At 42.5% G+C, this 25,797-nt stretch overlaps 1 protein-coding gene across 1 annotated transcript in view; it reads right to left on the bottom strand.

The window, feature by feature from the left end:
- LOC308328207 (protocadherin-15-like) overlaps positions 1 to 25,797 on the bottom strand; it is a gene marked incomplete at both ends in the record, with an annotated part of 276,193 nt that overhangs the window by 16,111 nt on the left and 234,285 nt on the right. The window contains 3 exons of the mRNA XM_080781948.1: positions 3,006 to 3,133; positions 9,217 to 9,360; positions 11,886 to 11,995. Of these exons, the coding sequence (XP_080638074.1) occupies positions 3,006 to 3,133; positions 9,217 to 9,360; positions 11,886 to 11,995 (382 nt within the window). The remainder of the gene's footprint in view (positions 1 to 3,005; positions 3,134 to 9,216; positions 9,361 to 11,885; positions 11,996 to 25,797) is intronic.

The following is a 25,797-nucleotide window of genomic DNA, read 5'->3' as shown; positions in this document are numbered from 1 at the left end:
CAGTACTTCTCTACTCCACTACATCTCGGAGGCAAATGTTGTACTTTTTTGGCACAAATATTATACCTATACAACAATTATTTGACGGCTTTATTATTTTGAAGATTTTGACTGCCAACATCGATTCAGTCTGTATGTCACCTGCCTCCCAGGATGAGCGGGGACTTTATGTTGAAGACCTCACAATTCACCCCAAAATGAAACGAAAGCAAAATCGCTAAAATGCTAGCTCAATCTGAGCCTCAATTCTGAGAAAAAAGGTTTTAAGATCGCGGTGGACGGGGGGGAATCATTTCATTGACGGACCACAGTGGAGAAGAGCGTTACCTATTCTGAATCAATAAAAACCTAATAGCACTTTCAATACGTATGGCAGTGAGCGCTATTGGGACAGCAACAGCAGTCAAATAGTCAATACAAAACCTCTTGGTTAGATAGAGCTAACAAAATGTGCCTTAGGTGTCTCTGTGTGAGTTTATTCCTTGCCGTGTCCCATGAGTCTTGTCTGGCTGAATCGGCCTGTGGGACTGCTTTCAAAAAGGTTGTTTGTTTGTAAGAGGTGCCAATTTGCTGGAGATACTACAGCCTCACACAAAACCATCACAACCATCTACAAGCTCGAAAAGCATTTTCAAATTCAGCCCGCGCCTCTCTAACACCCTCTGCCCGTGGCGTCTATGCTTGAGGACATATATGTAGGCCTACAAAATAAAATAAAGAAGAAGGCAAGAAGCTCTCCCATTTCCAGCGACCTTCTCCTCGCCGCTTCATCACATCAGAGTGGAAATGCATCAGTCGTACTGTTTGTGTGCAGAGCAGACCTGCCGGCAGCTGCTGCCGTTTGCATCTTTCAAAAAGGTAAATTACAGCCTTAATAACTCATTGAGTCATCTGGCATGTCGGCGTGATGAAAACAGATTGCAACCCAAAGCAGCACGTTGCAAACAGAAGATTTCATTCCAGTGCAATCAGTCTGGAGAGTGGAGACACACAGTAATATCATCCTTGCTAATGGGGAGGGGGAACGGAACGCAGGGTTCCTGGTTCCATCCCCACCGGGTCTCCTGGGATTAGTGTCAGAGTGTCCTTGAGCAAAGAGAATATTCTTACTCATTGTTTTTGAACAAGATTGTTTGTTCCAAGAGAAAGTGATATGGCCCCATGAGTATTAACCACTTACTTGTTAATTCACCTGTGATGATCTGTTCATTATATATGTTCTCTTCTTCTTTTGTGTCATTAATCACAATGTTCTTGTTCATTAAGGTTTGGGTTTATAGATGGAAATGTGGCTTTTTACTGTGTGTTTTCCCAGTAGTCTGTTACAGAATAAATTAGTAAATGTGACCAAATTTGACCCACAAGTTGTGGAGATATGGCTTATAGAGTAATGTCTTGCAGAAAACAGCTAGTTGAGAAAACAGGCTTGGAAAGGTTCACTTCTGTGGTCTCTAACATTTCACCTAGCTACATTTATTTCATATTTTTTACATGTTGATTTAATCTCTGACACTTATTTCAGACATGCTCTAGTTAGTATGTGAAGAGTCTGCCTGTGCTATTAAAAGAATAGCCTCATCCTCCTGAAAAGCTGGTATTTGCACGATGGCAGGCTCTCAGTCAAATCTGGTCACAAATGTTTCAAGATAATACTTGTGGGCCTTGGACTTTTGGAATATTGCTGAGTGGCCCCTACCCTAACTGCCCCCGATGAGCAGGTTTCCCACCCACACAACCACACAACCACACACACACACACACACACACACACACACACACACACACACACACTCTATTGATTTGTTCGATTAACTCCATCACCCCTATAGCTCTATAACAAGGTTTTCAAGGGCGAATTTAATGTCAGTCAACTCTAATGTCAATCTCCTGAACGATAGGTATAATTGCATCAGGTATTAATGAGTGAGGCCAGATGTTATGTGGATAAACAAGACAGCGTCTCTGTCGGGTGGAAACCTCATACGTCCATGACTGTTACTTTTCAGGGTCCAAATAAAAAAAATGGCAAAAATATCAGATCGACAAGCTCAAAATGTGACGTGAAGCGACGCAGTTCGAGCTTGTGGATCTGCTACCTTTGATGCTTTCGTGTGGCGATGTAGTGATGATCAAGCAGGGCGTTAATTTGCGGGGGAAAAAAAACATGAAAAGTTAGAATATGGACATAAGAGTTTTCTGCCCCGACAATGACAGCGAAATGCACGCCATGTCCTCCCAGCTGCTGCTGTGATGGACAGAGATACACTGAGAGGTTGGAAAACATCATGTGTCATCATGCCCTGTGCTACAGTATGTGTACACAGTTCACTTAACGCAAACTGCCAGGCATTCATTCTTCCGCCACAGCCAGTGTTTTTATCCTTTATCCGCGATCATCGGTTCCTTAGTTATGGGCCGCTGTAAAAAAAACGCTTGTTTTGACCAAAAATGCAATCTGGGAAAAGAATAAATAAGATAAATGTATTTTTGTAAACCTGTTTAAATTGAGGCGGATGCAGACAGGTCATTTCCGGTTGTATCCGTCACTTAACAAGCTAGAACCATTCATACATTATGTTGGTGATGTGGCAGTGAAGCGTTGGATTTGATAGGACGTCTATAGACGACGCACGCACATGATGCACACACACACACACACACACACACACACACGCACGCACGCACGCACGCGTTCCACTCTTTCCTAGGCATAGCATGCAGGCTGGTAATCAAACAGGATCTCCCTGTCATGGTTCTGTGCACAAATTGGGATTATACTAACTCCACTCTGATGTTAGGAAGCCAGGCAGGAGGGTGGGCGGGTGGCGAAGTTTGGGTGAGTGGTGGTGGTGAAGGGTGGGGGAGGTCTAGCTAGCTATGCCCACAGAATTCAGATTCATTCCCCACTGTGGCTCACTGGCTGCAGGGTAATCACAAGTGTGCGTGCGTGCATGGGTGCGTGCAACCAGATCTACCTACTGTACAGTAGTATGCCTTTAACTCACAATGATAGTGACCACGGAGGTGAAGGTTTTAGTGTCTTCTGCCACCCCTCCGATGTAGAGCTGCCGGGTGAAGACGGGCGGGTGGTCGTTCTCATCCCTCACCTCGATGAACACCTTGGCTGTGTTGGCTGCAGGAAAGCAGAAGAACGCATTTTTTCCATTATAACCTCAAAAGGAAGCATCTTGCAATCATGTCAATACAATACATAACCAAGTAAGTGTCCTCAGTGTACTCGATGTAGTTTAATGAACACTTTCTTAATGGCTAGCTTCTACTGATCAAAGCACATCAAGACAACTAAATGACCATCTGTTTACCTGCGGGCCAATTAAAGCCCTTAACCTCCAGCTTTGACTGTAATGTGGACCAACGTTCCAAACCATGCTAATTGGCATGAATTGAGCTTACTGTCACAACTAATTTTGTACTTCCCCATTGAAGTTAATATAATTAGAACAACGCCGACGAACACAGCCAAGCTGGTTCTTTTTGCACACTCTTCAAACAGCGCTCACAAAATAATTACAGCCACCTTCAGAATCCAGGCCAGGGTGGGGGCGATAGTATTTTAACAAACATTGATTGAACAGGCATCAGAAATGCGCAAACTGATGCTCTAAGTAGTAAAGTGAACAGGTGGCGAGTAAACAATCTACCCCCGTAATTTGTCACCGTTACACCAGTATGCAGCATAAATACACAAAGCACAGCTCTTGCCTCAAACTGCAGTTTAGGTGAAAAATATGCACTGTCAAGGAGGCATTTCTCTTCTGGGGAGACATGGGAGTTGAGGAAGCACCGAGGGACCAACACACATACAGTATCATTATTGTCGGGCAGAAAACGTTTTGTGTAAGCAGTTGAGACGAATAACAGTCCATAATTTTTTTCTGACCCGTCCTAGAAAAGGCCTGTGTCCTGAACCCTTATCTATAATTTATACATTATGGTTAATTAGTGTGGACTTAGACTGTTATTGGTCTCAACTGCTCAACGCCATATACAGCGTCAGACAAAAGCATCAGAAGTAGTAGATCTACAAGCTTGATTACTTGTGCTCCTTTTCATTTTAATCTAGGGCTTGAGGATCAGAGGACAACCGTTAGAAAAGTTGATCAAAACAAAACCAAGCCGTTTTAGTATAGTATTAGCCACAGAGGATTTCACAAAAATAAAATTCTCTCTGCTTTCTGTTCCCACAACATTATTTTTAAGTGAGAACAAGCTATACTGTATACAACTGCCAATAACTAAAGAACAGAAGGAAACGCACTTCTTTCCCCAGGAGAAAGTATAGACCATGTTCCAGGCACAACAGCTGTGGAGGAGAGGAGAGGAGAGGAGAGGAGAGGAGAGGAGAGGAGAGGAGAGACACATGATCTCTCAGGTTCAGTTCCCCTCCCCTGGGAATAATGAGTACATTCAATCCTCAGTGCATCAACACACACACACACACACACACACACACAGTCAGTCACACACACACACACACACACACACAGTCACACACACGCGAGGGGATCTGTGAATTAACCAGGTCCATTAAGGGGAGGGATTGTGTGTCTATGGCACAATGCACACTTGAGTGCATTTTCATTTAGAGGAATGTGCTAAATCTTATCTGATTCGGGCGTTATTAAATGTGTAAACTGTGTATGCATGTGCACACACACACACACACACACACACACACACACACACACACACACACACACACACACACACACACACACACACACACACACACGGCTTAAAGCCTGATTTATACTCTGTTGCATGCAGTAAATAGCAAGACTACAAGCTCAGTTGTGAGCTTGTAGATCCGCATATATACCGAGCCCGTCACTGTGAAGTATAGATGAGGCTAATAAGAGAATCTTATAATCTGAGGAGGCACTGGGGTTCTGGTCAGATTCATTCTACTCAATAAGATTCCGATAATGAAAAAAAGATGAAGAGTTTTCATCATGGCGGTGCTCTGATCTGCGTTATGGATCTGGTGATGGAAAATGATTGATTGAATACTTACATACAGCAACTAGTGTGAGTACAGTCAAATACAATACAATTTTCATCAATGACTTACCCCTTATCCCTAAACGTCTTTGCTTTTTTTTTTAGCTGTCCTATTAATAAGGGGACATTTTGCTTAAGTTATGGAAAATCTGGAAATAAAATGCTTACCACTAGCTTTCTTCACAGATGTGTTCGTAAAGGTGTCTACTATCACAGAAAAAAATGTCCCAAGCCAACTCCTTTGGGAAACTTTATGGGAGCCAATCAAAGTTGGGGTACATGGAGGCCAATATCAGCTTGTGAGGTGTGTAAATAGAGTTTTATTTGGGGTGCTGAATCCGTTCCAACCATTCATTTTCAGTAAGAATTACTTCTGGCCATAAAATTGGCCATGCCTGGTTTTGTATGTCCCAGACATACTAGTGTAATAACTAATAATCCATTGTATGCATATCTCAATGGATGTCTATGGTGTTTTCTTGTTTGTGTGTTGGTGTGGGGGGAATATTAAAATATAAAAAGCATTTTATTAATATATCACAAATGCATCTTAATTGAAACTAACTGTTGAAACAGAAGTAGATGGACAATCTTTAATAGATTTATTCTTTTCAGAATCAGAAAGACTTTATTGTCACACCTTTAAAACAATTAACTGTAAAATAAGGGGGAAATTAATGTGCCGAATTTCATGGCTCTATGATATCATATCACAATATAAAAGATCAACACATAATAAAAAACTAAGGTGCTTAAATGTAAGTATGCTTTTGTAAAAAATAATTACAAATATGAATCAATAAACATACAACTATCTTCCAACTCCCTGGCATCTCCCTCACTGCTCTTGTCATCTAGCTTGCTGTTCTTGCTAAATGTGCCATGGCAGTTACCACAAGCAGAAATGCACTGTGCACTAAAATGCAGTGTGTACACTCCCCCTCATAGTTGCAACTGACTAACTTCAGAAGATAGTCTGGTGTGATGGGGTCTGTTCATTGACGATACAGACTCATAGCCTTTGTCACCAAGCTGCCATCCATACTCCAGTACATTATGGATGGACCATGGAAGCTTGGTGGTGGTACACTGGATGTACTGTACATCCAGTGATGGACTTTGCAGCAGCAGCCAATCTCTGGTCAGGATATAAGCTCGGAGAGAGTGCTGTGCTGCGGCTCCTGCTGTTGGGGGGCAGATTTTCTGGTTTGATACTCCCAGTAGCGGTAGTAGTTCTGCAAGACTGACAAAGTGGAGAGGGCAATGGAAGTTTTGGACATCCAAGCCAACAAGGAGGACATCATCACAGCCAGCTGTGAACTATTCAAGTTCATGTTCCATGGGAAATCGCACAAAAGTTTTGGGGACTGGAGATTTGACATATTCAGGAAGCAGGCCACTACTGGAAGTATCAAAACTGAAAAGCTTCCCCCAACAACAGGAGCAGCAGCACGACACTCTCTACGAGCTTATATCCAGACCAGAGATTGGCTGCTTCCATTCATACTCCAGTACATACTGGAGAATGGATGGAAGCTTGGTGACAAAGGTGACATATTAGTTATTATGCATGTTTGGGACATTCAAAAGCAGCCAATTGTATGGCCAGGAAGTCATTTTTAATGAAAGGTAATGGCTGGAACAGATTCAGCACCCCAAAAAAAACTATTTACACACCTCAGAAGCTCATAATGTCCTGCATTTATCCTAGGCCCTCCATGTACCCCATCTTTGATTGGCTCCCACAACGTTTCCCAAGGGAGTTGGCTTGGAACAAATTGTTCTGTGATAGTAGACACCTTTATGAACACATCTGTGAAGAAAGCTAGTGGTAAGCATTTTATTTCCAGATTTGTCACAACTTAAGCTAATTTTCCCTAACTATATAGACAGCTATGTGTGTGTGTCTGGGTCCGTCCCTTGGTCCGAGCACAAAAGTAGCATATTGTCACCACCAAGTGTCACTGTTGTGCAGAGTGTCACTGTTGTGCAGCCTAACACAGACAGAGGCCAGGGAGAGCTTGTACAGTACAGTACAGTACAGTACAGTACAGTACAGTACAGTACAGTACAGTACAGTACAGTACAGTACAGTACAGTACAGTACAGTACAGTACAGTGTGACAAAAGCACATTATTTATGTCTTTCTACTTTATTTTTCGGTACATGTTATTTATTTTGAAAAAGACAAATATGACATGTGTAACTGGTTGTGAGAATATTGTTATTTCTACCCTAATCATATGTGAAAGGGTCTGGTACAGGGGTGATTGATGGGTGTCAGTGACTGGTTGATGTCACCACCCAAGGTTACTAGTAGAGGAAGTGACACACGGGGAAGAGATCTCAAAACAAACGGAGTGCAGGCCTGCACCGTGGAGGAGAGGAGCTCCAGGCGCCAGGTAGCGTTTTACGTTGGGACCGCTCTTTAACGTTTAAGCATGCATATCTGCAGCCATAGTAATTAAGGAACAGTCGGGCCCATCGGATAGGGCATCACGTATGCCGCTGCCGTCGGGGATTGGCGTTGGAGCTGAGGCTTACCTGCCAGTGTTTGGAGGCTAACAGGGCTATTTGAACTGTTCAAAAATGTTAGTTTTTTTAATGGTAAAAAGGTTAAAGAAGTTTAGGGACGTTGCAACCCATTTTTTCACCCAGTGTCAATTGTAATGTAATCCTGGGCGCTACACTTCCTCTGCCAACCTCGGGAGGGCAGCGGACTGACCTCATGCTTCCTCCCCCTGGCCAGCCGGGGCGCCTGGTGGAGGGGTAAGGAACTGGTTGGAATAACGTGTTCCTTCCACGTGATACGTCCAACCAGGGAAACTCCCCCCCCCCCCCCCGTCAGGTGATAAGAAGCAGCTTGGAATCCTCACCTTTTTTAATAGTTTTATTTAATAGTTCTAATAACCAACCTACAAGCTCACAACGTGTCGATGTAGATCGGCTAGTTAAATGTTTAAAAGGATAGCACAAAAAGAAACTTCCTTGCGGTCTTGTTTCCATCCCGGCCCTACAGTATGTATTCAATTCATGAACAATTCCAATTCATAAACATGACATGAAAAATAACACCACAATTAGAATAGACTAGAATAGGCCAGGACTTCTAATCTCAACCCATACATGTTTTTTCCGTAAATGATGCTCTACTAAGTATGTAGAGTCTACTTGATCACACTACAGACTACAACATCACACAACATGAAAAGTAGCCGATCAGCAAGTTTGAAATGCGGCCGCGAAGTGACACGTTTTGAGCTTGCAGATCTGCTGCTTTTGCTATTTTTTTATTTTTATTTGAATCCTGAAAAGTAAAAGTTTAGGCCATGTGTCCCAGCGGAGAGCCATATATGAGGTTTCCACCCGACAGAGACATTATACTCTGAGCCTGCCTCAGTCTCAGTCTCTCTCTCTCTCTCTACTGCAGAAAAAAGACGTGTGTGCGTATATCTGTATTGGTATTACAACGTGGGCTGGCGATTGCTGACTCTGCTGCATGTGTGTGTCTCCGTAAGAGGGTTGGGGCTTTGTAAGGCCAGCAGGCTGTGGAAGGCTATTAGCCTCACTATCACAGTGAAATATCTCTGAAATATAAATCCCTATCACCACTAATGAGCTGATCATCAGTAAGCAACATGCTCTCGGTCTATAACATGAACAGGCGTAATACACTGTGGCTGCCCTTCATCCGTAATTCTCCTTCAACACCCAGCACAGTAAAAATGAGCACTATTTCACTAGAGCAGTGGATTCTCAAACATTTTGGGCTGAGGTCACCCACCCCTGTAAATAACCATCCACGGCACACCTGAATTACATTGATACGTTATAGCACCTATTTATGAGTCATATTAATGAGTTATAACGTACAGTAAATAAGTAAATATTTTCCCCGTAAGATACAATATGTCACAAGGAAAACTATTTGTTTCCATTAGAAGCAGCCAGTCAGTGTACATGTCATGCATAAAGTGCACGTGGTGATACTGTAACATCAGATGTACACTACAGTACCCGCGTCGCACACATGACACATCGCACGTCGTCGTATCACTGGGCCACGTAGCGACTAAAATTATGACGGAAAGAGATAATAGATCCAGAGAAGAGATCCAGTAGAACTAAAACAATACATACATTTATGTTTTGCTGTAAAAAATCAACAGTGCATCCCCATATGGTTCTCTTACATTTGGACGGTACTCTCAGGTTGGCCTGGATGAGCAGAGACAAGGAGTCTGCCTGGACTCTGAGGACGTAGCTGGTCAGGTCCTCATAGTCCAGTGGCTGGACCGTGTAGATCACTCCAGTCATGTTGTCCACTCTGAAATGACCTGCACACACACACACACACACACACACACACACACACACACACACACACACACACACACACACAATTGATTGTCTTCTTCTGCATATTATTATTCCAAAACAACTGTAAAAAGCAACTGTCAAAAGCAGAATATATGAATACATTTGACATAATATGATCCTTGATTCACCACACACCCCCTCCAGCAGTTTGATCACATTTTACAGTTATGTATTATAGCTTGTGCGCTATTATGCATGTATTATGCATGTCCAACTGGGAAATTATGTACCGGTAGTCCCTTGAACAATCTGATTAATTTCCTTCCAAGTGTCCTCACACGTGTAAGTACATGTTCCCATTTTAGTTTTGACCTTGTTATGCGTCTTGCTGCTTGAGGCTACATTCTGAAATTGAGATGAGATTTGATATGACACTCTAAACATCGACGCTATCCAAATAAGTGGATATGTGGTAAATTATGTGGTAAAATCAGATTATTCCATGTTAATGTATAGACAACGGTCAGCCCCTTTGTTTACCCTGATATTAAAGTCCATACTGTATATGTTTATTGATGTGGGAATTCGGGGACTGATTTCACAGTTTCTCTTAACCCATTCTGACCTGAGATCAGATTCATACGAGGTTTCCACTGGACACACACTGGTCTGATTAACCCATTCTGACCTGAGATCAGATTCTAAAAATGTCAGTCGTTCTTTGATTTTTCAAAAAATAGCAGACCTACAAGCTCGTAGCGCGCCACTCGGTGGCGCGCTACGAGCTTGTAGGTCTGCTATTTTTCAATAGCTAAAGCACAACATGATGCTAAACACCAAAATGGGTTCCCGGTCAGAATGGGTTAATTCTACCAAATCAAAATCAGTGGTTCATCTCAATCAGTGGTTCCCAAGGTAGGCTCCGGGACCCCCAGGTCCTTGGGGAGCTTCCAGGGAGTCCCCAGAAAAAAAGTATTTAACATACCATCACAATCATTTTAACCACTTTATCCATTTATATGTGGTTAAATTCGTGGTCCGTGTTTTTTTGTGTTTTCTCGTTAAATGTTTGAATAATTCAGAATTTTCTTTAACAAAAATCTTCCCTTCTGGGGTCTATTGGCACAAAACCCTTTCAGATGGATGTCCTTGGCATGGAAAGGTTTGCGAACCACCAATCAGTCAGTTAATTACTTGTGTCGTCCTTCCATTCGTTGTACAGAAACGTAGAATATTTATTGGAACACGACATACAATGCATGTACTTTTCTGTTGACTTCCTCCTTGACTTATCCAAGGGCAATCCTGGTTGCACCTGAGCTGCATAATAATTAATTGTGATTTAGAGTCGGGGAGAACAAGCCCAACAGAACACTTTTGGAGGTCCATTTAGACCACGCTCAGAGTGCTGTACCTATTTACGTTATTTTGATGACATAATAAGAGTTGTTATTAAACGTCGAGCGCTGTGCGGTCTGCATGCAGATCTGCTATTTTTGCTATAGTGTGGGTCCCGGGCAAATGTCTATACAGTATAATTTCTCTTTTGGGTCTTGAGCAAAAAAAGTTTGTAAACTAAAAAGGTTTTGGAACCACTGGTTTAAAATGTGTGTGTTTTCATTTTTTTTGTCTGCAGCAGTCACAGCAAATTAACATCACAACACCGAGCCGGGATCCTGCTTGGTGGCCCAGGCCTCACCGCTTTATCCACTTAACAGGAGGAGAAATCAATAGTCTTCATCATCACCCTCCTCCACCTCCTCCTCCACCACCACCTCAGCTCTTTATCCCCCCTCCCTCCCTCCCTCCCTCCCTCTCTCCCTCCACCATTTCCCTGGTTGCCACTGTGTTTTTCCTCCAGACTTCTCCACAGCCTGTGCCTAAAAGAGCGAAGAGTTGATGTTAAAACAAGCGACACACTATAAGAAGAAAGCACTCGTTTGTCCCCAGAGGAGATGACAGGAGAACTGAAATGAACGTTTGCTTATGGCGGGGCTCCACCGGTGTTAGACTCTCCTCAAGTAAGTGTCTATAAACATGTGGTTCTGAACTGTAGTATTTGGCCCACATCTGAAAAGATTTGTGTCGTTAAAATGTTTCAAAACATATTCCTCGGCTCAACGTTGCAAGCCAGCGTGTGTGTGCATGCTTGCATACATACAGAACAGTACATGCATACAGTACACATACACAGTACTGTGTGCATACAGTACACAGTAAATCTTCCTACAGTGTGTGGGTATTCGAACTGGGATTCGAACCCGGGGGTCCCGTGTCAACATCTAATCTAAAAGGGGAATTGCCCCTTGGCCGGGGGAGATATTAGCCTTATGGTCACTACTGCTACATGTATAATATGCTAATATAACATGCATGTCATATACATTTACAAGGCGTATTTGCGAGTAACCGCACAATTAACTAATGATAAATGATGCGATCAATCACGATTAAAATATTTAATCGTTTGAAAAAGAAAAATCTTGTTGATTGTGTGAGAGATGAGCGCTGGGTTTGGTGTAATGAACCGTTCTGTACTTACCTCGTTCATTTCCCGACACTATGGAGTAGACGACGGTTTCGTTGACGGCGGCAGCTACGATGGTCCCCACCGATGTCCCCACTGGAGCCTGCTCACTCACCAGACGAAACCTGATGGGGAGAGACAGACAGCCAGGGACACACGTCACTCATCATATGAGACAAACTGCAGTCCAAAATGACAGGCATGCGGCGGTGGATTCCAATGATATATTTCCACATAAACGTTCACCTGTTTTTGCTGAATGTTCACCTATTATGACATGACCATGACTATACAGTATATGGCTCATGAAGTTAAGCGTAATAGAACCTGAAACCAATCCAGGCCTCATGCCCCCTTTGATGTCTGTGTGCACGTACTGTAGCTGCACAGATGCGTCCTCTGTTCAGGCAGGTGCACACAGACATCACAGGGGGCATGAGGCCCTGCCCTTTTACATATCTGTAAAAAACTGCCCTCTCCTGACCATGAATGCAGCATTTACTGTGGTGAAGCAAATGCAAATGCCTCCGCGTTCCATGATGCCATACCCGAAGGCAGGATTCAGGAGAATTGCCTTTTTCAGAACTCTCCCGAACTTGAACACAGCATTTTGCGTTGAAATAATTTGTTTAGAAATCCATGCCTGGGGTTGTGCCTCAAAAATAGCTGATCTACAAGCTCTCAACTCATCGCAGTGCGATATGTTGTGAGCTTGTAGATTTTCTATTTTCATCTTTTTTTTCCCCCCTAAAAAGTGTCCTTTTAGGGAATTTGAGCCCCTGCCTCTCCAACATTCTCTGCACGTCCTCCATGATGGATAGACTATCTCCATGTCCTCCATGATGGATAGACTATCTCCATGTCCTCCAAGGAGCAGGTGTTCAAAGACACGTGTTCCACTGCGATAAAGACATTGTCTACCGTGGACATCTGCAGGCTTTAGTGAGGTTGATGTTTTACTGCAAGGAGCAGCAAAGATGCTGTCATCGTATTTCTTACAGGCAAACTTTGGCTGGAAGAAGTACTTTTTTTTAGCAGCACTATGTATCTTCTGTTTAATTAACCAGTGGTGGAAAAAGTACTTACCTAAGTAAAAGTATCAATACTGCAATATGGAAATAATTATAAAAAGTCTGTAATTCGAAATACCCAAAGTAAAATTACTCATTATGCAGAATGTCCCATTTCAAGTTTTTAAATGTATAAATAAATCTTTTGAAAATAGCCAAAATGTATTAGTACAATATTGCCCTCTGAAATGTAGTGGAGTAGAAGTAAAAGTACTGACAATTGGAAATACTCCAGTAAAGAAAAATAACCTCAAAATAGTACTTAAGTAAATGTAAATTAGTTACTTTCCACCACTGCTTTTAATAAAATAATAATAATAATAAACTTTATTTGTATAGCACCTTTCATACATAAATGCAGCTCAAAGTGCTTCACAGGGCAGGACACAAAAATAGAATACAATAAAACACAAGTAGTTAAAATGATAGAACAATGGCAAAGAACAAAATAGAATATAAGAACTAAATAAATAAAAACAAATAAAAACACCACATGCAGCAAATCAGTCAGGACAGGGTAGGAACGTGCATATTAAAACTCAACTAAAAGCGTGAGTGAAGAGGTGAGTCTTGAGTTGAGATTTAAAAATCTCTACAGAGGGTGCGTGTCTGAGCTCGAATGGTAGTTTATTCCAGGCTGTTGGGCCGTAGAAGCAAAAAGCTGCCTCACCATATTTTTTTGTGCTCATTCTTTTAGGCACTTCAAGTAGGCCAGCATTGGAGGACCTGAGGGGGCGGTTATGGACATATCTAGGTAGGCAGTCACGGAGGTACGGAGGTGCAAGACCATTTAGGGATTTATAAACAAGTAAAAAATTTAAATCAATTCTAAAAACCACTGGGAGCCAATAATGCAGTGATGATAGAACTGGGGTGATGTGTTCTCTCATTTTAGTTCTAGTTAACACTCTAGCAGCCGCATTTTGAACAAGTTGGAGTCTGTCCGTTGATTTCTTTGGCAGGCCTGAGAGGAGGGCATTACAGTAGTCTAATCGAGAAAACACAAAAGCATGGACCAATGTTTTAGCATCATCTAAGGATAAATATGCTCTAATACGTGCAATATTTCTAAGATGAAAGAAAGCTGTCTTGGTAGCTTGATTAATATGCGCATTAAAATTGAGATCTGAATCGATAATAACCCCTAGGTTCTTTACTGTCGAGTCTCGACTTACTTCCTACATATAGGTTACCGAGTTTATTTTGTATTACAATTTACAATTTACAATTTAGGCATTTAGCAGACGCTCTTAATCCAGAGCGACTTACATTAAGCAAGAACAAAAGCATGGGAATACATCACATAAAAACATTTATCATGAAACATGCGTAAGCTAAGAAAGTAACAGTGGAATATCTATATAATGAAACTTATACATATAAACTATACATATATACTACTATGCTATACATATGTACTATGGCGTGCTATGACTACATACTACATACAATACAATTCTAGTGCTGTCTACATAACATGCTATAAGTCTGTTTCAAATGCTAGTCTACAGAAGTGCTATCTAGGGTAGAGTAAGTGCTATGGGCCATGATGGAGTCTGAAAAGGTGGGTTTTCAGACTACGGCGGAAGATTGGGAGTGATGCTGCAGTTCTGACTGCCATGGGAAGTGCATTCCACAGTATCAATTATAAGGACTTCTGTCTTATCCTCGTTCAGTTGGAGAAAGTTCTCACAAATGTACTTTTGTCCAATCTGTATGGTATGTAATGCAACATAACATATACAATTGGGCGTGGTTGTATTTGGTCTCCCTGCTCCGAGACAATGAATGTCATGCCTGACCTACAGTACAGTATAGACACTAGGATCTGACAAGGATCTTGTCACGATTCAATTCATCCCCTGAGCGAGCAGGCCGGCTCTGTTGGTATGGGAACAATGTAAAAGTTGAAATAACACGAACACGAGAACCAAGTAAAAGGACTCTTTTTCTTTTTTCCAACTTTTTCCAATACTAGCCAGTCTAAAAGTGTCCTTTTCTCTACCGAATGGGTCCCCAGATTGTGAACAAAAACTACAATAAAAAAGGAAATACTGGTTTACAGCACTTAGTGTAACACTTAAATCCGGTCAACCATATGGGGTTAAGTGGTTAAGTAAACAGTTACTCTCGACCACTGCAGGCAGACAGCCGGCCTTGTGATTTCTCGTGTTGTCAGACGGCCTGTCCTGCCAAGACCTCTCTACATCTCCTATTACAACCTGACCGTTTACAATATAGGAAACCGATTGAATCTCGTCTGTGTGGAACCTCTCATAAAAACAGGGCTTTATGACGGAGGGAGTTGAGCTCTAACCATAAGCAAAGCGACCCTGAATCCCCCGACCGTGGAGGTTTTTTTTTTTTTAATTCTATAACCCTGCAGGATTGGTTTCATTATTCATGTCGTAAAACAGTATGAGGTGTACGAGGAGGGCCGGCGAGGATATGGGACTGATGAAATAAAAAAGCTATTGACAGCGTGGTCTAATCGCCTCCGGGTACCAATAACATTTAAACCGAAGCAATGCCAAGATATCGCTCTCTCTCGCTAGGATGCTCTTTAATGTTTGACATTGAGTGGAGTTTAGTGATATAGAGCAGTAAAAGGCTTCTCCACAGATTACAGGGCGATGAACACCGGCTCTCGCCTGCGAAGCTTGTCAGGGTTTTCTGTAGAGGCGGGCATGCACAAGCGTGCGCAGACTGTGCACGCACGCGCACGCACACGAGCAAGCACACGCACGAGCAAGCACACACATTTTAACCATTTATGTGTCCATGCAAAGGAGAAACATACAGGGACACAAACATTATACATTACATTACATCATGGCATGTGTTTTTATGACACAATAGTCGTGTCACTCAGTATGAGAAACGTACAGTAGGCTATACATATACCAGCAGACCATCTGATCTATATGCCCCCGAGCCTGAAAACGGCATCAATTATGTTATATGTTATATGTGGGGGTCGTGTCCTGAAAAGTTTGGGAACCCTTACGTACTCTATCACGACATTTTGACAGCTATACCCTTCAAAGTCAGGGTTGTGGATAAGTAGGACCAGCACACACTCACTGTGCGCGTGCGTGCATGCGTGCGTGCGTGTGTGCGATCATCGTCACTGGTACTTTTGGCTTGACTGTGAATATGATTTACAACAACATTTTAAGCCGGCCTGTACCTTCACAAATCCAGACATAAAATCTCATCCAAAATGTGCATAACTTTAATACTAAATAAATTAAACCTTCAACATCCCCGCAACGTTGAGACAGGAGCGAGGCTTAACTTCACATCACATTAACAAATGCAAGAGAAACAAATTTTCATTTACCACACAAATCTCATCTCCTCCCCAAACTTTCTAGTTTTATCCCCTGCACGATATAACCTTAAATAACTTGTTAATTTGCCACTAGTAAACAAAAGTAATGATGTTCCTATCTTGAAAATGCTGAGTGGAAATGGAAAGGTGTAAACAAATGGGAGGGGGTTAAAGTGAGATAAAAGTGGCTTTTGCTTTCCACCGGACAGAAATAGATCGGGTTGTCCTTGAACACACTACATCACGGAGGCGCCTTCCAATAGTGTGAGAAATTGTTAAATGGCTTATCGCTTGCCTCACAGCCAGTATAAAGCAGGAGAGCGGTTTTGCTTCTAAACTGATGATTGGCCTTAAAAAAAAACATCGATCAGGAGACCACTAGGGGGAGGAACGTTTATGTACTATATTTCTTTAATCTTTTGTTTGTATTTCTTGATGACATGCATTATCGTGCGTGTGCGTGTGCGTAGTCCACGTAGGGGGTGGATGCTTTTCAGACAGGGCATTAGTCCGACATTCATCCGCATGTCGGACTAGCGTCTGCTCCCGTGCTTGCGGTTATGGTTAGGTTAGGAGATGAGGTGGGTAGTCATTTGTCGGACCAATGACTTGTCTGAACGCGTCCACGTAACTCGAGAACCGTTCGGTCCACCGACTTCAAATTTGACACACGCGTTCCACACCACCACATGGAGTGCAGTGCCGTGTCGGTCGGATACACAGTTGTCCGGCTCTGCCAGTGGATCTAATGAGCATAACTCCCCACACCTGTGCAATTTCCAGCCTCTGCCTGAGCCAATTGATTGCCATGGCAACCTGCACACCTGCCATTTGCTTACTTAGTCAGTCCACTTTTCACAGTCAGTTTGCACTCTTCAGACATTCTGCACAGACATTCATCACTGCACAAGGACTTTCTACAGATAGAGGGATCACGGCTCAACCACTCCGAGGGCCCTGGCGCTACGCCAAATTGATTCACAATCTTGTAACACAATCAAGAACAACACTTTTCGTGCTTGTGTGCCCAGTGAATGAACGCATGTGTATTCATCACACCGCCAGCACTCGCCGGCAAGTGACACACTAGCGGGGGTTCCTGTGGTTACATTGAAATCAGTGACCTATGAATACGGTTTAGACGACGGAAGCAACAGCTGTACCTATTTGAAATAGTCTCGCACAGGGCTCTGCAAGCTGCGGGCCGTGGGGCTTAAGCGCCACTAAATCCCATTGTTAATCCGGGCCTGTCCATATACTGTATGGACCAAAAAGGCACACAGACAGTTAAAAAAAACGGTGCTGTGACAACGGATATAAGGGGTATTGCATACTAGGGTGGGGTATGCATTCTCAATTTTCATTGTTTCCAACTTGCATCATTCCCAAGTAGGCTGGTGGTGTCAAAGTTATAACATCTTCTAGAGTCATAGGCTGCGAGGCTGAATACTAAATAATGTGCATAATATGAAACTCCAAGGACACCGGAGTGCTGGGCGTACATGGAATTTGACACAATGGACCGCCAGGCTATGAGGCCACTTCAGGAAGCCACTATCATCTGTAGAGGTTAGTTTCAAAATTAATGTCAGTATCTCCTTCGGGAAGTAATTATAGAGATGTTGTACTTATAGAGAGCTTTTCATTTGATAGTGTATTTAGAAAATTATTGTAATTGTGCCATTGCCTTCGCTGTGTGCTGCTTGAATTACAAAGAAATACCTACAGTACTATATTTGAGAAGAAACTAAATGCACACAGTTCTATCTGGCATACAGTGTTGCCCCTATAGCACAATGCTCTTTCACTACTGATAGCGTCAACCGCTGGATGCCTCAAAACTTTCTACAGTTAAACAAAGACAAAAATCTTTAAATTGTCTGCCAGGGTCAACTCGGTGAATGGGAACCCAGTGAAATAGTAGGAAAAACAGGAAACAGGAGCTGTGGATGCTTTACGCTCATCTTCTTTTCTACACCTACATACACGCACGGATTGCACACACACACACACACACACACACACACACACACACACACACACACACACACAGTCTTTTATTTTATTGAGTTTCCTCTGTATGATAGGCACTATACAATAGACTTGATTCGGAGGACACTCCAGCTATGAGTTCCAATTGTTTTTTTAGAAAACAGGGCGCACAGTGGGTGTCAAGCTATCATATAGCAAATGCAGTTATAGAACTGAGAAAACCTGCGAAAACTACAGCACTTTTCTGGGGAAGAAAATAACAACAGGCGATTGCCTTTTCAACATCCACCTGTGTCATCATGGCAAAGCGACATAAAGGTTATTGCAGTGTTGTTGCCCGTCAGAAGAGTCTGCACCGAATGTAATATAAACCCAAGAGAAAAAGCACACACACAAGCTGCTACTACGACCTTCTAAAACAATCCAACAATCCAAAAGGCCTTCACAGCAGCAACTGTCGGTTACAAATTATCTTTACATTTGCTGTATCAGTACTTTGTGTGAACTCATATGGTATGCATATCATGTAGACACCAAAGTGTTGGACGGCTACAACCGACGGACATCGCCCTCCGCCAGCGGGGCCCTAAATGTCACCATCACATGCATATTAAAGTAACTGGATAAACATGAAAAGAGTCTTAAGGTCACAGACTACAAAACCCTCGAGGAAAACCGTGTGACATCTTAAGCCCCGGCCACCTGCTGCCTTCATTGCTCGCTGTTCTTCCAATCTCCCCATGAACAATGAACTCTGCATGGTCCTATAGCTGCGGCTGCTATAAGATAAGCCTCCCTGCTGGGAGCTTCTATGTAGACATACAGTACAAGCACAGGGCTCCTCCAATGCACAATGGACTCAACAGCGGCTTGTTCTCACCTGGCAGTGATGGGTTTTCAACAAGCTCCTACACACTAGGGCGGGGCAATTAATCGAAAAGATATAGACAGATCCACGGATGGGTGCCCTGGGCACGGCCATAGCTGTGGTGTACCATTAAGCGCTGCTTTACACCGCAGCGCTGATTAGCTACACCTGGCCTGTACAGAGCACTGCCACATGGGTTCGTATCAGGGGGGCAGTCAGACGGATATTTTGTGAAGCCACTAAGGAAATGAAAGTTCATATAATGGCCTGTTGTGGCGCTCTCATTGGGCTCAAAAAAACCCATAGCCCCATAGAAGTCCATGTATTTTGGCCCAACTTCACCTAGACTGTATTACCTTAATAAACATGATCATGAATACTTTTTGCTTCCAGTCACTAGTTTAAAGTCTCATTTCTAATGTCATAATATTCTTTTTGGAAAATTATGGTCCCATTTATTAGAAAAATGACCATAAAGTCGCGCATGTTCTGAGGGGCGTGGCTACCGTTACAGTCTATGAACGGGATCCCCCACCCACTCGAGTCAAAATAAAAACCAACGAAGAAGAAGGGGGAAGTCCCGCCTCGTTGTCTGGGCCAGCCAATGGCCAGCTGGGCCAAAACGGATCTAGAAAGATGGCGACTTCCATTGCAAGGACTGACAGGCTTCATTTTACGTTCACGTTAGACCCGCGGAACGCTTTGTCCATATTTTTTACAGTCTATGGTTCGTATAGAATAAAACAATGAGCCACTAGAGGTCACAGTTTACAGCGTATTTATAATGGCTGAGAGGGGTAGTAGACACGAGGCACCAGCCGAGTGTCTATACCAACACATACCAATTAAAATAGTTCTTAACCCATTCTGACCTGAGATCAGATTCATACGAGGTTTCCACTGGACACACACTGGTCTGATGAACCCATTCTGACCTGAGATCAGATTCTAAAAATGTCAGTCTTTCTTCGAATTTTTCAAAAATAGCAGACCTACAAGCTCGTATCGCGCCACTCGGTGGCGCGATATGAGCTTGTAGATCTGCTATTTTTCAATAGGTAAAGCATAACATGATGCTAACACCAAAATGGGTGCCCGGTCAGAATGGGTTAATAATTCACTATAAGAACAACTTCTACAAGAAAGTAGTTCCAAGAGCCACTGGTTTACTCAGCCAGTCCGTGTAAGACGTCAACTTTTCCCAAACACAGAAATCATGCCTGAGGCAGACCCCACAAATTATCATATTTGTGCCCCCGAATTTTGGCATTCCATATTTTGGCTTAGTTCCATGGATAAACATTGCGCAAATAGCCAAACTACAAGCTCACAACGCCTTGCACTGCCAATTTGGTATCAAAAAGAGATAAAAGTCATTACATTGTAACTTCTGAAGTGTGTATACACACACACACACACACACACACACACACACACACACACTTGAATTATTTTATTTGGATCTGCACAAGAGGCGTAATACAATAGACCCAAACACTGATCAGAATTAGGTTATACATTATATGGTCCAACCAGATATATAGCTGCTGCACATGCTTAACACACAGAGGGAAAAAAAAATATATATATATATATATATATATATATAGCACATTGTTGACATACTATTACTTTGTCTGTTTTGGGTTTTTTAAGCCACCTAGGGATAAATGAAACAACGCCTTCTCCAGACAGACAGACTGCCCATAGTAGCTGAGACAGAACAGTATTTAGCCAGCTTTTTTGCACACACACACACACACACACACACACACACACACACACACACACACACACACACACACACACACACACACACACACACACACACACACACACACACACACACACACACACACACACACACACACACACACACACACACACACACACACACACACTCAAAATTGTAAATGCAACTTACTTGACTAATTACTTTAATAAAGTGAGCAACAACCACAGCCATAATACTAGAGGGAGCGTGAACAACGATCTGGTGCCACCCATTTATAAAACAAATATGGGCAAATTCACCTTCCAAAGCACTGCTACCCAGGTGTGGAATGCCCTCCCCCCATCCCTCAAAACAAACGGGCTTCCTTCAAGACAGCAGGTCAAAGGGAGAGGAGGTGATCGCTCCAGCCTCTTTATGCTAATAATCCTCTTCCGATTAACTTCGGCCCCAACCTGTGCATACTGTATATTTCATATTTAGAGGAAATTTATATGATGTTTTAAATTATTCATGTTATATCAATTGTTGTTACTTAAATTATTATTCATGTCATGTGTGAGTGGATGGGACCCGAATGTTTGCATTTATATGTTGCCTAATAAAATATTCAATCAAAACACACACACACACACACAGTCACACACAGTCACACACACACACACACACACACACACACACACACACACACACACACACACACGCCTTGTATGCCTTCTACACAACTCAAGGGTTTTAAAATGCAGACATTCCAGCTATAGGGCACACTGAATTATAATAGAAAAATGTAAGTGTGGATAGCGAGTCTGTCTCAGAACCTCCCACTGCATACTGATGTGGCATCCTGTGAGAAGTCCAATGCATTTATGTATGCGAGTGTTGTTGTACATTTGACCACAGTCTGGACGAGACATTCCTTAAGGTGCTAAAGCAGAGGTTCCGAACCACTGGTACGCTGACCGGTGGCGGTCGATATCATGGATTTCACAATGCCACGCCAGACTTTCCCGTCCTTCATTGCCATCCCCAGTTCCTGCTTACTGATGCATGTGTCCCTAGCGATGACATCAGGGAACGACAGTTTTCTACCTCTGGTCTGCTTTGAGGCAGGACTCCAGAGAAGAAGGGAAGATACAGTATAACCTCATTGTCAGCTCTGTAGCAGTGGCCGGCAAACTGTGTTCTTCTGGATCGGACTAGTGAAGAAACGCGGGGAAGGTTGCCGTAAATTAGATTAGTCGATGGGTGGCTCTTCCAAGACAGATTTTGTGCTCTCAGGCGGGTGTAAGAGCCATCCAACCGTTTCTCACCGGTACGCGAGAAGGGAATCCCAAGTTTTCCTGACCAGGATTTTCCAAATGGCGGTGAAAAGTTGACTTGGTCAAATGAAGATATCAAGACGTGATGTCACAACAGTGACATCACTGTTGATTCATGGTTATCTGTTCAGCGAGCAGCTGCAGCAGTGTAACTATAACAAGCTGTAGCCTATTTTGTTACGCTTGTGCTAATGAAAAAAACACTACACCGTGTAGTGGGGAATTATTCTTCCATGTCAAAACATTCAAGTACCAGAATAGGTACCAGAATAACTGCAGTTATTCTGGTACCTATTCTGGTACTTGAATGTTAAGTATGAAAAGTAAGAAAAATAAAACCTACTGTTGTGTACAGTAATACAAAGCAAAAAGAAAAACAAGAAGCATCAACAATATACAGAGCAACAGTATACGGGAGTAAAAACAATTATTCTGTCGGTGCTTCATAAGTGTATCACAGTAAATTGTAAATGGTGCATTTATATAGCGTCTTTATCTAAGACGTTTTACATAGATTGTGCATCAATTCACCAATTCTCACACACATTCATACACCGATGGCGGCAGAAACCATGCAAGGCACTAGCCAGCACATCAGGAGCAATGTGGGGTACAGTGTGTTGCTCAAGAACACTTCGACACCAACTCTGGGGGAGGCCGGGTTCGAACTGGCAACCTTGCGGTTACCATCCAGCCACTCTACCCCTAGCCACCGCAGCCACAGTAATTTGGCATAACACAAATAATTAGGCTACCAGTGAAATGCCAATAAAAAAAATAGTGAGTCCAAAGAGTTGATTGTGGACAGGAAGCCGTTTCCCACAGACCAACAGGATTAAGAGCAATAACTGGAGCAAGGCAAGAGATTTAACAAGCTAAACAAATAAATAATAATACAAAAACACTAATCCTCTATTGCTACTGTATGTGTTTTTAAACAGAAACCACACAGGCACACACAGTGGCACATGAGTCATGACACTTAATATCAAGACTGCACAGTCATGTAACATTAATCCCATATACATAAAAAGGCATATATCCTGCGGCATATATATATATATTGCGTTGTATGTCGTCAATGTCGGGGGAAAACCTCATTATGTCCAAATAACTAAGCACAAGCACAGAATGGGCTTGCAGATCTGCTACTTTTGATGATGTTGTGTGAAGCTGCAGTGTAGTAGGTACAAACACAAAAAGTTTATGGAGATGTCTGCCCGACAGCAGCGATATAAGTACTTCTCCAAAGTCACACCCACCACACTAGAGGGAGCGACAATGATCGGGTGCTACCCAAATATAGAACAAACACTACTATTCTAAATCACTGGTTTCTTTCAAAACTGCAGGCCAAGGGCAGATGCATGTAAATTCCCATTGGAAGGTGGTGTCATTCACTGCCACATTTGTTTCCCCCTTTTTGCCCTTTGTAAAATGTGTTTTGTATTTGTTGATGGCATTATTATTAGACCCTAGGACTTGTCTAACTGTACCACGCAGTGCTGTGACAAAAAAAACCCATATGTATTCAATCAATCAATCAATACTACTGCACTGTTCCACCTACATTTTTAACATATTATCCGTTACTAATTGGGATAAACTCTCACACACAGGGACGTAGCTGACCATTTGGTTGCCCTACTCGTAGGATATTTGTGCTGCACCCCCCTCCCGACGAGAGCGCTGCTATTCCTCCTCCAGATCGGCTATTTCCGACGGAGCCGCAGAGAAATCTATTATTTTGAGGGTCAGCTTGGCACATTTTGTTGCCCCTCTCGGTGTGTTGCCCTACTCGCAGTGCGTATTGTGCGTATAGGTAGCGACGGCACTGCTCACACATAACCAACACTGCAGCTAGCAGGATAATTGGTCTCCCCCACACCTTATACCTCACAGAAGTAAATAACAAAGCCACTACACACATACTGCCATCTCAGACTATAGCAACAAGACGTCACAATCACACTCACTCAATAACCACCTTCACTCCAAAGCCCAGCTCCGGGCACTGGTACAGAACACCAAGGTACAAAAAGGCTGACTGATGACACCATGTAAGCGTCGTATTTGTAACAGAACAGAGTACCTGCCACAAAGTGCTTCGCATGTTTAAAGGTCGGGTAGAGTAAGTGTTTTCCTTTGGTTAAATTAAGTGTTAAACGGCTCAATATTCTGTTTGTTCAGGAACAGGAGTCTCCACGTCTCTCCAGCTCATTAGTAAAAAACCTCATTAAGAGCATGAGGGCGATTCTAAATCAGTAGTTCCCACACTTTACCTTACCGTTAACTCACTTACCACCAAGATCCTCTTTTGGTGTCTTTTTTTTCGAATGGCGCTCTGCACTTAATTTTATTATTTTATTCATTCCAAAGTCTAGCAGCGTCCCAGTCTAAGGTATGGGAGCTCTAGTTGTGAGCGTCTAGGGCAGTGGTAACCAACCTTTTCAAGCCCAAGAGCCCATTTTATTCCCAATTGTAAGCCAAGATCTACCACTAAAACGTGTTAGAAAAAACACTTGTTTTTTTGCTATTTCTGACAGGCTCAATGACTAAAGCTTAAATTAGAATAAATTCTTATAGTAAGTTATATTATCAATGTCAAATAATATTAAGACAAATGTATTAGAAATAAAAAATATTAGGACAGGAAATACAAAAAAAATATTAGGACAGGAAATACAAATAAACTTCTTTGTTGAGTTTTTTTTAAATAAAACAAAATGCAAAGGACATGAATTGCTTTTACAGCACAATATTTTGTTTCTCATTTCAATGAATATTCACATTGGCAGATGTTCAAATGACATAGGCATAACATGACCATATATATTTGCACAGATATGGTGACATACTCTCAGGGTCAGCCCACCTTTAATGAGACTGCTGTGACTGCACTTTATCTGCAAGCGTTTTGAAATCTGGTTCATATTTAGTGATTGCCAGTCTGAGGGTGTCATTAAGATGTGAGTCAGTCATACGAGTTCATGATAGCGTCCCCGACACGTTGAATACTAAACTTATTTGTAAAGTTCGAACGCCAACTTTTAACCAAACGTGGAAGAAACACTGCACGGCTGCACGCAAATAAAGAGTGCACTCGCGCACACACATGACGGATTATTATCGATCAAAACAATCCTTAGCGTCGCTTACAAAAGCATGTGTTGCACACAGTTGCACAGCATGAATGATAAGTAATCACCGACCTGGCTGGATAAATATCAGTGGTCCATATCCATTGTGTGACCTGCTTAACGAGCAACGGTAGGCAGCCGAGTAAGTTACCAGTTTAGTAAATTAATAGTCTACTGTAGCTGTGTGTCAGATGTTCTGTCTGAAGTAGTCAAAGCCAAGGAGAATGTTACAATTTAATTCACAATCGAGCATCTTGCCCTGTATCGAATATCCCATGATAGAACAGCAGGATAAAAAAAAACAGTGGCTTTTTGTGTCATGTTTTGACAGCGGCACTAAACATTTTGACACTTTGTCATAGTGATATTTATCCAGCCAGGTCGGTGATTAAACTGATTACGTATCATTCATGCTGTCACTGTGCAACACATGTTTTTGTAAGCGACGCTAAGGATTGTTTTGATCGATAAT

The sequence above is a fragment of the Protomyctophum bolini genome, assembly GCF_963924005.1.
Source record: "Protomyctophum bolini genome assembly, chromosome: 14".
Taxonomy (NCBI): Eukaryota; Metazoa; Chordata; class Actinopteri; order Myctophiformes; family Myctophidae; genus Protomyctophum; species Protomyctophum bolini.
This window is presented reverse-complemented; position numbering and strand designations above follow the sequence as displayed.